A 13407-nucleotide genomic window follows, 5' to 3' on the forward strand; every position below is an offset into this window, starting at 1 on the left:
TTGCATTAGCGGTGATGCGGTGATGCAGAATTACCATCCTTCAACCAATTTATTCTGCTATCAAATAAAAAATCGCATTTATGGAATCCATTAAAAATACCGCATCTCCACTTAACAGGGGGGCTTAGCCAAACAAATTGATGTCCTAGTACATTCAGAGAGCATCAGAAATGGGTCCTAGTGAGAAAGCGACTGCAGAAAAACAAAGGAAGCTTTAAGTTTGAAAATCCAGGTAACAAATATTGTTAAAAATGTACGATTTCAATTATGCATCTAGTTTCCACTTTACATTCTCAAAACACTTTTGGCGGAAAAACCAATCTTTTGATGTTTTAATGATGCTTTCAGACAAAGTGCTAATACCCTACGGGTATCCTGAGGAAGAATTATTCCATCATCCCAAAGTCTTGCTGTGCTAAAGTATGCGGAGCTTTGGGCCTCCAGAAGTGAAATTAAGTTCTGATCCATGCCATTCTCCTTGGCTCCACCATTATTAGGATCCATTAATGCAATCTTTGCAGCAGGCCAAAGAAACATAAACCGTGGGCTCATGGAGCGCCCACACATTGCAAAATTGTCCATTCCATAGCTATTGCCAATAACTACAGTTATTTTAGGAACATTAGAGTTTGCAATAACCGACATCATTTTGCTTTTTTCCTTCAAAAGAGTAGCTGCATCTTCCAAAGACAAATTTACCGGATCAACAACATTTTGTAAGAAAATTATTGGAATATTCCTTTGGCAGCATAATTCAACAAAGTGTGCCCCTTTCAAACAAGCATTTGACATCAAAGGGCCATTGTTTGCCACAACACCGGCAAGGATGCCATGCAAATGGGCGAATCCTGTCACCAGAGTTGGTCCAAATGATTGTTTGAACTCCCTGAACCTGCTACCATCAAATATACGAGCCATAATTCCGTGCAGTTGTAAATCTGACTTATCTGGAAAAGGCAAGGCAATTGCCCTGAGTTCATATGGGTCATACATTGGCTCTTCATAAAAGTGTGAATCTTTAAGATAAGATGGCATATTAAGTGATGCCATTATATCTTTACAATCGTCAATGGCAGCCTCTTCAGACTCAGCAAAATAGTCAGTACAACCACTGACTTTGCAATGTACTGTAGCACCACCAAGCTCTTCTGGAGTGATGATCTCTCCTGTTGCTGCTTGAACTAAGGGTGGTCCACCAAGAAATAAGGAGCCAATCTTATCAATTATCACAGTTTCATCTGCCATTGTTGGTATATATGCTGCACCAGCAGTACAAGAACCAGCCACAACACAGACCTAAAATTATAATATGATAATTGAAGCACAAACACACTTGTGATGGTTTGATCAAACAATGTAATGTTTATCGATAATAAAGATGAAATATTTATAGTGTCACACTTGATATGGATTTTAAGGACCAAAGACAAAACAAAGAAATATGACCCGTAGGGACAGCAGCATGGAACAGTAAAAAACCTTTTGCATAAATACAAGATTTTTTTAAAGGCAATTGAGAGATACTAAAGAGGCTTTAGCCATCTTTCAATCAAGATTTGACCAATCAACAAGCCTGATTCCACTTAGGCATTTATTGATTGGCTTATATTGATTGACAGGTGGCTTACGTCACTCTTATTGCCTTCAAGTTTGAGCTTTGAATAAACAGTAGAAATACTTAAAATTGTTAACAAGGTTAACCAAGAGAGCAAATGATTTTACCAAGAGTCAGTGAAACAGTCATTAATTAAATAAATTAAATTGTAATCTTTAGCTAATGTTCAAGAAATTGAAAATAGAAATTGTGACAGGCTTGTTGATCTGTGAGCAAGTTTATGGCACAAACAGATTATTGCAGACAACTTCTATAAATCAAGGTGTTGGTAAAAGGGACAAACAACAGCACAGGTAAAGGAAGCAACAGTAACGTAATGCAACTTTGTACAACAAACAGAGCATCGTTCTTTCAATATTGGTTTATTTATCATCTCGTTTCTCTAAAGAATTGCTCAATAATGCCATGGAGTTCATTGTCTTGCAACTGTATGAGGTATACAATGAGGTAATGTAAAGATAACATTTTTCGAATAAAACACTCTTATTCGAGAAGTTTGAGAAGAAATGCTGTTATTCAGTCAAATGTGATATTGTCTAGCTCATCAATAGCAGTAATTTCTATAAGCAGCTATAAGTAGGCTAGTAATTTCAGATCATCCTTTTTGTTAGGCCATGGATGTCGTGAAACAGCATTTGGACCCTGGTTCAATTTGCCAGGACAGTGACAGGCCTCAAATTGCCACAGAAGAGTACTTTTTACTATTATGAGAGTACTGGGGTTAGTAATGCTGTTTAGATCCTGACCATTGTAGATAAAACGAAAATGCTTGCAGTTTGTTGAAACAAAAAACTCGACACCTATTAGGGCTAATCTTGAAATATTTTGACCATATATCAAGCTTCTTGAGTGGCTGGTTAAACATTGGTTGTTGTTTCTTGAAGAACACAAGAAAACACAAAATGGCTGTTGTACTGTGGAGTTGAACAGAAACAGAGCATACACAATCAGGCTGCTGATCTCACATCATTGATAACTAAGAAAATTGCTGGATGCCAAATACTTCTGTCAGACTACTGAAAAAATGGCTAGCTTTTTGCATGTCTGACAGATTTTTTCCGATTTGGGGAAAGGAAAATGACTTCAAGGTATAGAAAGAAAATTGTGTGAGTTGCTTACACATCTTGATCACCCTTGGATTTGCTTTTGAACTGTGAGCAAATAATCAGGATTTACAGATTATTGCAAACAATCTTAATAAAAAGGGATATTGATAAAAAAATGCCCAACAACATTTGCATAAAAAATAAAACAATATTGTGAGTCCTTGAACAAGCTCCCACCTTCAAATAACCCTCCACCTCCACCAAGCCCCAACTAAAATTTGTTCATGAAATAAGCTGCCACTCTTAAATAAACTCCCATGTAGCTTCAAAAGGAATAGGTTTGCCCAAATATAAAGCACTGTGATCATATTTTGTACTCAGTTTTGTTCTTGCTCAATTTTTATGCATTTTCAATTATGCATCTGCATTTTTAAGCATACTGAACAGCTTTAAATAGAACAAAAATGTGTCCTGTTAATAATTTGGCTGATGCCAAATCAGTCTCTACCTTCAAACAAGCCCCTCCCCCCTCCTCTGATAAGCCCACATGGGGCTTATTCATGGACCAATTTACACTGTTTCAGTTTTTGGCTGTTTCATACATTGAAAAACTCATCAGCTCTATCAGAAAATTTGAAACATTTAAGCACCTGGGTATGAGTAAGAAACTAGTTAATAAAGTAAAATTAAACAATGAGAAACAAAAATTAAAGTTTATATGAAAGATTAAGATTAAAAACGGGAAAGTTTATATGAAAGATTAAGTGGGAGCATCTTGAATTATTCTTTCTAAACCGAATATTTCTAAGTTGCTAAGCAGATGACACTAGTATCTTTTTCTCAGATAAAAACTTAAGAAATCTGGAAGATACTGTTAACAGTGAACTCATTAAAGTGACAGACTGGCTCATTGCAAATAAATTAACTTTAAATATTTACAAATAAAATTTTCTATTAATTTCTCCCCCTCAAAAAAAATTTCTTATAAACATCATATTAAACATGATAAAAAGAAGATCTCAAAAGGAATTGGTATACTGGCAAAGATTAGACATTTTGCCCAGCTCAAATTCTGTGTAATCTTTATTTTGCATTCATTGCCCCCCCCCCCATGTTAATTATGGACTAATTAAGTGGGATTGCACCACCACAACTGTTACAAAGACTGTACAAATAAGTCTAAACAAAGTCTTAAGATTAATAAACTTTGAAAATTAAAATTGGAGCGCTAAACCACTATTCAAGCAACTGGGTATTTTAGATCTTGAAGAAAGTTTCAATCTAAAATGTGCTAAACTAATATATGATATAAACAATGGTAACCAAAGTCCTATTTTTTGACAATTTTTTTGAAAAAACAACTGCTAGACATAGCTATCAAACTCATCAATCTACAGAAAAACTCTTTGACTATCCTGCAATACAAATAAACTACAAAATACGATTCTTCACATATAACAGCATAAAAACCTGGAATAATATACCTCTCCACATCAGAGAACAAAAAGCAAAAATTTATTTTGCAAATATTTCAGAAAATGGTTGTTACACAATTATGTAGAAAATTCCTACATACCTTTTCTATAGAAGAAAAATTGAGCCAAAGCCCCCCATCCATGTCCTCCCTTCTCCTTGTTATTTTGCATTCATCTTTTAAATCATTTTTTTCCTTAAATATTTTAATATTACTATCTTTGATTGTATTTTAATGTCAATATATTATTCTTGAAAAATCAAACTCAACTCTCTTCGTAACAAAAATTATAATCACACTCTTTAGCTATCATATCATATTCTCCTTGATCTAAATCTATACGCATATTCCAATTATGTTTAACCTGTAATAGGGTGCTGGGCTCGAAAACCGTTTCAGTTCTCTCAGCGTCCTAAGCAACTTAATTTTGTTTCCTTTTAGTTTTGTAAACTAACCATTATTTTAGAATTCAATATATCTGTAAATTATCTGTTTTTTGTTGCTGAATTAAATGAATTTGAATTTCAAAATGATTGTATTATACAGGGAAACAGTGAAACGTAACAACAAATTCATTGTATCAGTACCAGATGGTGATTTAATTAAGAAAGTAAAGATACCTGAGGAATGCCCAGTGATGACATTATTGCTTCATTATAAAACGTTCTTCCTCCTGGCAGGAAAATTTCTGACTGCAATGGAAGAAATCCACCCCCTGAATCTACAAGATAAACACATGGGAGATTATTTTCCAATGCAATTTCTTGAGCACGTAACTGCTTCTTCACACCAATAGGATAAATGGCGCCCCCTTTGACAGTGGCATCATTTGCCGTTATGATACAAAGCTGCCCACTTATTGAGCCAATGCCCACAACACTTCCAGCGCCAGGAACATCTCCATATTCAAGATTGTGGCCTGCTAACGGAGCTAATTCAAGGAAAGGATAGTCATCATCCAACAATTTCGAAAGCCTTTCTCGTACCAACATTTTCTTATTAACGTTAATATGGCGTTCTATTGCTCTTTGACCTCCACCAAGTCTGCATTTTTCAATCTTTGCAACGTATTCCGTCTCTAGACTTTCATTTTCCTTCAGCTGGGCGCGAAACTTGGGGTTTTTCAAATCGACATGGCCATCAATTGCTTTGAATTTTCTGTGATAAGACCTTTGATATTTTACGTGATTTCCTCTTTCAAATTGTCGAATAAAATTTATTGATCGATTCAATAACTTCTGAGCCATCTGTGAGAGGAGCCGAGAAACACGAAGAACACAATAACCAAAAAGTAGTAATCTTGGCCTATGCAGTGTAGAGGGACTTTCTTTGGACCCTCCTACTTACCAGCAGCCTCATTTTCAAGATGATTTACTGGAAAAGAGACAGCTTCATGTGTGTATGGTTTTACCTAAGAAAATGTCTGGAAATTGGAAAGGCACGAACAGAAAACGAAATAAAAAGTTTTATTGCGGCCACGACGCAAAAAAGGTTCGTATAGTAATAACTTTATATGCCGTGTTTGCACTTAGATATATTCACGAACCTTGCTGTTACACGTTACAACCAGGACCGTAGTTGGGCCAGTCTGCAGAGAGTGGATCTTGTGTGTGCGAGAGCAAATCTAAATGTGTGCAAGAGTGCTGAGAAAGTGTGCAATCAATGTGTGCACAATGTTCAGTTTTGAGCCAAAGTGTGCAGCAAGCTTCTAATGGGCAAAATATTTGTCATGGCTCGAAAATATTTTATCAATTTGTCTCAATGTGTGCAGTGGCGTGGTGGCAGGGGGGGCCAGGGGGGCCATGGCCCCCCCTGAATAGGGGCGCAAATGGAGTTAAGGGGGCGCCAACATTGTTTGCTTGTAATATTTGGCTAGTAACATCAAAAGTGATCGTACACGGGTAGAACACTTCGCTATAACTTGCTGTGAACAATCTAAAATAACGCGAGATTCTATAATCGAAGCACGTTGCGCTGCCATGACCCAATCAACATTTGTTTCATATGTTTTCGTTTTAACTATGTACGTGGCTTCATGTTTAGCACGCCAACTAACGAAGATTTCATGTATGCCAAAAATGTTTTTATTAGTTCGTACTCGGAACGCCAAAAAAGCCTGAGTGAACGCCACAGATCTTCGGGCCTAAGTACATGAAATGCACCCTGGCAATCAATACAGCAGCTTCTTGTTATTGATGTGAACCAAAGGTCACCCTTTCTTTCTTTTTCCAACGCATGAATCCTCCCTTACCAAATTTTTTAAAAAAAATAAAAAATCCATGTCTTTCTGAGCATCGTTGAACTGTCTATTCTGAGCGGTGTAGTGATTTGTTAAATTTTATTCTGGGAGATACATTTTTAGCCATTCTAGAGGGCTTGATTTCAAAAATTTTCTTCCGCGTCGGACCCAACCATGGTGGGTCCTCCTTTGTCACTAAACTTTGTCAACCCCAGATTCAATTTTGTGGCCGCCACCTCTGTCAGATTCAATGGTGCGATTCAATGCTCGAAACTTTCAAGTTGTTGAAAAAACTACTATTTAATAACTACTAAAGAATAACAAACTTGAACCATGTTTGTATATCATACATCATATATGCGATTACACGCTTATAAGCCAATTCAAAATAGCTTGATATTTTACCGAACCACGATCGAGAAGGTCAAATGTTAGGATAACATAACTTTTCCATACATATTCGCATTTTTAGTCAAACTTTATTTATGAAATTTTGCATTCAAGTTGCAAAAATCGATTTCCCTTCTAGAAACACATGCTTTATATAACCACGATATTCTGTGACGATATATAGATAGGGCGCAAAAATCGACTTGGCCACCCCAGGGAAAACATAGCCACCCCGCCACTGAATGTGTGCACAGCAATAATGATAATTGAGAATTAACCTAAGACTGTAGTTTCTCAGAGAATTGGAATATGCTACCTAGTCATAGGCGTGGATTCAGATAAATTCATCACCAGGTTAAATTTGAATGCATTTATTAGGAACCCCCCTGGGATAGTCCAGTACATGCTTAGGTCTCTTAGCCCCCGAAAATACATACCCTCCTCTCTTTGACATGATAAGAATGTCCATTGCGACCGTCTTATATTAATCAGCAAGTTTTGTATAGCAGCTTTTGAAAGCAAACTTTGTATTGCAACAAAGGGATTTTAGGGGTGTGTTGATAGGGCTCTGGGAACTCAGTCCTCCTTGTTTGAGATCAAAGCTCAGAGTAAGCTATATCTATTTGCAAAATACGAAAGTTTGTCGACAGATATTTTGTATGGTTTAGGTAACTGGTAACTTTTGGAAAATTTATTTAATGATTCAAATTTATTGATAAAAGAATTTGCCCCTCCAAAATAAAAAGCCTGGGTACCAGAGCCGCAAAACAAACGTAAAACAAAAAAAATCATCTTCTGTTCATATATTTCTTTTCCTTTGGGTCTTTGCCTTTCTGGGTCTCTTTTAGTCTTCAACAACCTTACTTTGATTTTAGCATCTGTTACTTTATTTATTATTTTTTTGAAAATTTTGCCTTCTTTTTCCCATACTCATCGACTTAACTAAAATGCAAAGGTTGACCATTTGATTCCATTAATTCCAGATCTACTACGCGCAACTGGTCAGAACGCGGTGAAACCCTTAGAACCTGTTTGAAGCTTTGTATTTTGCAATCTTGAGCGGTTTTTGACCAGGTTGAAGGCTAAAAGTAGCTTTGAATGAATGGGTGACCGGGTTAAGATTTTCTTCTGTTACGCAACCTTGAAACTCTTTATATTTGTATACAAATATTTGTATTGATAATGATTGATATTGATAAGGTTAAGGGAGATGATAATAATAATCACATTGATAAACATTCTTCTCTGTATATTTACTAAAACATAAAATAAATAATTTCTAGAAATCTGACCGGTTTTTTGAAACCTGTCAACCCATGGATTTAGGGTAAGCATATGGGCATAAATGGATTTAGGGCAAGTACAGGTCATTTCAAAATATCAAATCAAAATGGTGAGATATGAGATGACTCCAAGGCCATTCTACGGTAATCTATTAACTCCAGGGCCATTCTAGGGAGTTGCCCTTAAAAATTTTCCTGGGGGAGTACCTGAATACCCCCCTTTGTCTAACTTTCCAATGCTTTCAGGTTTGTGACTTTATTGAAGGCCCCATCAGAGCATGTGCCCAGGACCTTTTGCCCCTCCTAACCCTCCTCTCAACACCCCTGCTCAGCTTTATTGTAAAATGATTCATTTAGTTATTGTAAATTGATTTTTATCAGTAATAATTTGTAGTTTTGACGAATTAATTGTTGTGTGACTCTATAAAACCTGTTTATAAAAGGGAATCTATATCTCATCATGTTTCAGAAAAGGATAGAAGACTTGGCACCTGGGGTTAAAGGATTTTTAATCACTTGTAATGAAAGAAAAGAAGCTCCTGTGGTGTCAGAGGCATATGCATTGCTAAATGAGGTATGCTGAGTCTGTGCAATTTGTTAAATCAATAAAGTGCAACCTCACTTGCACATCCAGCTTGAACAGCTTGAATGAAACCTTAGAGGAGATGCTAGGATAAGCAGAAAGTTTGAATGATTGAGGATAAGATTTTGCCCAGGAAAAATCGCACACAAGAATTAACATATAGATTCACCTAGAAATCCCAAGCTTTTTTATGAATTTTGTTGCTATACTTGGATACTGTTATCTACTCCTGCTTCTTTATATGCAATGTTCAATTGATGTGCCTGTGGACCATGTAAAACTCTATGATTGAAATATGATACATATTGATTGGGAAAATATGTAAAATAGGGTATTTGATTCACTTAACTTCCGAATGCCACACTCCCGAAATCTCTCAAAAGAGATAAGATTATTTTTGTTGATTTGTTGATGTTTATTCTGATTTTACTGATTTTACGTTAGTATGCAGATATCATTTATGGACCAGAGAAAATAGATGAAGGAAATCCAAATTCAGAAAGTAGTGATGAAGGTGAGGACAAAAACATCGAAGATGCTCTAAAAAAAGAGGTGTCTGAACTGAAAAGCAGAAAATTCAAAGAAAGAAGATTCAAAGCAGCTAAAGTAAAGATAAAAAACTTAGTATTTATAAAGACAACTTTAGATGATCCAAATAAACTCACAGAAGCAATTTTTACTGATCTAGAAAAGCAAAAAGTGACAAAGACAAGGTATGTTTTGATAATTTTTAGAAATGTGTGCTTGTTATTGATTTAGCATGTACTATGTTATGTTTGATATGGGTGTTCCTTTAGGGTAGTTGCCATTTCAATGTAAATATATCATTTTTTTATCATATACATTACAGATCATTTTTGAAGGTACAAATTCTAAATCAATTTTTGATTTCACACGATCTCACATAATTGATTTTATGATACTTTTCATTTTTTTTCTTCCAGACGATGCATCAAATGTATACCTATTATGGCAACCTGCTATGCATCTGAAAATGCTATTAAAATCCAAACAGAAAAGTTATTTAAAGAATTCTTTGAACAAGGAAGGGCAGATGCTACGGTATGGTTTCATGCTATTTTCCAGTAAAGGTTAATTTGAAATAATTTAAAATGGAACATGAAATATTGATCTGGGCTCTTCAACAATGCTATTCACCCAAATTTACTAGATTCTTTCTAACGATGCTTACAGAGAAATTGCTTTTTCTCAGAAAAATAAAAATAGAAAATGATAAAACACTGAAACTTTGAGAAACTATGAGAATCTGGTATGAAATCGTACCGTTTTCAGGTGTTTACACTAAAACGTTTCGTACCGTTTTCATTTCGTACCATTTTCAAAATCGTTTTCGTTTTATACCAGATACGATTCCGTTTCAGTGTAAACGTAAGGCCAAAACGGTATCATTTCGTACCGTTTTCATTTCGTACCGCCATAGTGTAAACGGGGCCTGTCTGGCTTCTGCCAGAAAATTTACTCGAAAGAGATAGAAGAACGTGTAAAAAAGGTTTGAAAAATTCATGTTATCATTAACTTTGAAGCGGATCAAGGGAAGCGGTCTGCAAAACCTCTATCCAACAACTCCTAGAGCCCTTATAATAGCAGCATGCATTCCAGTAACAACTCTATCATGCAAACAGTCCCCATCAGACAGTAGCGGCGCCACGGGGGGGGGGCGAGGTGGGACTGTGGGGGAGACGTCCCCCCAGTTCTCAGCAGAATCGATTTTGTATTTTCTCTAAATTCGATGAGAAAATGTTGGGGGAGGGGTAATATTTTGAAACCGTACTTTTTGTGATGTAATCATATGATTTTCAAACTGCCAATTTTCAAACAAAAGTTTGTCATAGGCGTTCCCTTTGGATAAAATTGGCGTTCCCTGTTGGTAAAAGGGCGTTTTCTGGTGGTTAAAAGGGCGTGGCTTGAATTTTTTTTTGTTTGTCCCCCCCCCCCCAGAGCTTAGTGGCTGGCGCCGCCACTGCCATCAGAGTTAAGTTGATTGACACCTACTTGCGTCCAATAAGGTTGAAGAAGGACTTGACTAGTTGGGCATCGTCATTACGAGTGAGATGCAAGTGTAATAGACCCTTGCCGATTTCAGGAAACCTTTGCTATAAATCCAAAAAAGCATCCTCTTTGAAAATTGTCGTTTGATAAACTTTTCTGAAGCATTACTAAAGCATTAGAATTAAAACTTTTGGAAGCATCATGTATCAATTTCAAAGTACAAGTACAGCTAAAGTAAGAATAGAAGGAGACTTTGATTTGTAAATTACATTCTTGTTTAGAAAATGTGTCGCAGGAATATAGCAATAATGGGTGATTTGGTAAATTAAAATGGGCTTGGTTCCCAAATATATTTCCAGGGAGCTGCGCCCAGGGAAATCCTTTACCCCTCTCTTGTTGCAGCTTGCGTTGAGGGCTTTAAGGGCTGATTATTTCACATGCAGAACATTTTTCAAAATCGACAAAATTTTTCCCCTAGGAACGAGATAATAAGAGGACTGGATACAAAGCTTTTAGATTGAAACAATAAAATATTAAGTCTGATACCAAAATTGCAAAGAAGCTGTAATCAATTGACAGCTTCTTACAAAATCTGATAGCGCGATAGGGGGAGGGGGGCGTATTCAAAAGTCGATGCTATAGATAAGGATTTATCCTATATCACTCATAAAATCACAATATTACAATCGTAAATAAAAACCACAAGCATTTCTTCGATAACAAAATCGTGTCTTCAAATCGCTGAGTATCTTTATTATACATATCAACCAACCAAAATATTTGTCCTTTCTTCAATGTTTCTTCCGTCGTAAACCCAAGGTATCAAACTATTTTCGTAGCGATTAATTTCACATGGGAGATTAATGAAGTTATTACCAAAAGGTTATTTTTGATGAGGTTACTGTTATGTGATTTTCAGTCCTATGTTATGATTACAAAATGTTTCAACAAGCCTTTTGCTTTGATATTTCAATATTTAAGCCTCAAAATTCGCAGTTTATTGGTCATAACGATTTCCCTTTGGTATAAAATGTACCTAAATTTGGTATAAAGAGTACTGTAGTTTAAAATAGAGCAGTAATGGCATGTAAGTGAATTCAGAATTGAAAAACCAAACAATTTATACTTGAGCATCAAGTTAACTCATATTTTACCTCAGCATATAAGGACTGATCTGTATTGTTACAATTTTGTTTTAGTACTGCATTGTTTTCAAAGCAAGATGCAACAATACGGTCAAACGAGATGGTGTTATTCAGGAGATGGGTAAGATTATTGAAGATCTCAACGAACAATGGAGTGTGAATTACCACGACCCGGACTATACAATAGCTGTTCACGTTATCACTGTGAGTTGCATATGCATCCTATGTATTTGTGTAAAAAATTGAGATCTTTGACCATATAAAATGGAACATTTGCAGTTTTCAATGGAGCAATCGGGCAGAACTGCAGAACTGGTTTCAATTTTATCAAGTGCCCTTGTATTTATGTATATATGGCAATACATCTTCCAATGACTATAGGAAAGAAGCCCCCCCCCCCCTCAAATAAGCTCCCACCTTCGAATGAGCCCCCACCCTAACATGTTAATTTTGCCAGGGATGAAGAAGGATGATTCACCATTTTAAGTCTGATTGGTCACACATTGAGCGGCGAATAAAGAAACTAAAATGAACGAGACATTGACGAGGGTATTGCTGAAGACATTGAAAATATCAATATTTTGGACCATCATTTCCCTGTGTGCTTTAATTCATTGGAGTGTCTTAGAAAGAGTGTTTTGGTAAAATTGCAAATGAAGTGAGCTTGAAAATCTTGAAAAAAACTACGAAATGAGCAAATTGTAGGGCAAATTGTAGATGATTTTTACCAGACCCTCGTCGAAAAAGGTACCCCCTCCCCCACCCCCAATTAGCTCCATCTAAAAAGAACCTAAACTGATAAGCTCCTAGGGGGCTGATCTGAGTACCCCATTGTAGTTATTTGGAGTTGTCTGTTACGTAAAAATATCTAACAAGTGAGGTTTCACTCTACTGAATGCTTCTTCTACCTTTAACTTAATCTGTGATTTGTTTTCCTACTTTTTAGAATGTCTGTGGGATAGGAATATTGCCACATTTCAAAAAATTCCGAAATTACAATCTCCAGTCGTTTGGGCTGGAAAACAAAGCCAAGGAAAGTAAAGGAAAGACACCAGAAAGCACTGTTGGCTGCAAAGATATTTCTTCTGCGGAAAAGATAAAAACAGAAATGGACGAAGATCGGAACTGTAACAGAGAATGTGAAGAGTCAACAAGGAAAGGGGCAGAAGCTAGAGAAATTTCTTCCATTGAGAAAGTAGGAGCAACAGAGGAGGAAGATCGGAACTGTGAAAGTGACAGGAAAGATTCAATAGGGAAAGATGCAGACAATTTCGATAATTCTACAAATATAGAGAACGCGTCACTGAAAAGTCCAGATGATGAACTGATCAACAAAGATGAAATATCTTCAAACGTAGAAGAGTAAAATTTACACGAAGAAAAATGTTTTAATATGACTTGATAGAATATTAAGCTACCACTTTGACTAGTAATGTGGTAATTTAAGTTGTATTCACTTGAGATTAAAACGTAAACACATCATACCACTTTCTTTTTTCAAGTGACTATGACCATTTTCAAATGCAAAAATTTGAGGCGTAGCAACGTTTTCCACAGTTCTGCTTCAATTTCTTCCGTAAACTCTCTGACATTTAAAACTGTACAAGCTTCTTATCCTTGGC

General features: G+C 36.1%; 2 protein-coding genes across 2 annotated transcripts; one reads left to right on the forward strand and one right to left on the reverse strand.

The window, feature by feature from the left end:
- Positions 1-213: 213 nt before the first annotated feature.
- Positions 214-5484, reverse strand: LOC135682361 (uncharacterized). Its single transcript, XM_065197227.2, has 2 exons — positions 4756-5484; positions 214-1296 (listed from the first exon to the last, which is right to left on the reverse strand). Exons 1-2 carry the CDS (start codon positions 5380-5382, stop codon positions 286-288), a joined length of 1638 nt encoding a protein of 545 aa, XP_065053299.2. The 5' UTR covers positions 5383-5484; the 3' UTR covers positions 214-285.
- An 8-nt stretch (positions 5485-5492) lies between these two features.
- LOC135682368 (THUMP domain-containing protein 1) lies at positions 5493-13267 on the forward strand. Its single transcript, XM_065197235.2, has 6 exons — positions 5493-5626; positions 8517-8621; positions 9075-9343; positions 9575-9692; positions 11840-11989; positions 12732-13267. The coding sequence occupies exons 1-6, from the start codon at positions 5537-5539 to the stop codon at positions 13149-13151; spliced, it is 1152 nt and encodes a 383-aa protein (XP_065053307.2). The 5' UTR covers positions 5493-5536; the 3' UTR covers positions 13152-13267.
- The last annotated feature ends 140 nt before the right edge of the window (positions 13268-13407 follow it).

This window comes from Rhopilema esculentum, chromosome 16, assembly GCF_057945365.1.
Source record: "Rhopilema esculentum isolate cy_ngs chromosome 16, ASM5794536v1, whole genome shotgun sequence".
In the NCBI taxonomy this organism is placed as follows: Eukaryota; Metazoa; Cnidaria; class Scyphozoa; order Rhizostomeae; family Rhizostomatidae; genus Rhopilema; species Rhopilema esculentum.

What these genes read in the sequence shown, in the direction of transcription:
- LOC135682368 (XM_065197235.2), top strand. Translation starts at nt 5,537, where the DNA reads ATGGTTTTACCTAAGAAAATGTCTGGAAATTGGAAAGGCACGAACAGA. An exon ending in AAGGAAGGGCAGATGCTACG is followed by an intron (nt 9,693 to 11,839) that starts GTATGGTTTCAT and finishes ATTTTGTTTTAG; the next exon opens with TACTGCATTGTTTTCAAAGC. An exon ending in TAGCTGTTCACGTTATCACT is followed by an intron (nt 11,990 to 12,731) that starts GTGAGTTGCATA and finishes CCTACTTTTTAG; the next exon opens with AATGTCTGTGGGATAGGAAT.
- LOC135682361 (XM_065197227.2), bottom strand. Translation starts at nt 5,382, where the DNA reads ATGGCTCAGAAGTTATTGAATCGATCAATAAATTTTATTCGACAATTT. An exon ending in CATCACTGGGCATTCCTCAG is followed by an intron (nt 1,297 to 4,755) that starts GTATCTTTACTT and finishes TTATAATTTTAG; the next exon opens with GTCTGTGTTGTGGCTGGTTC.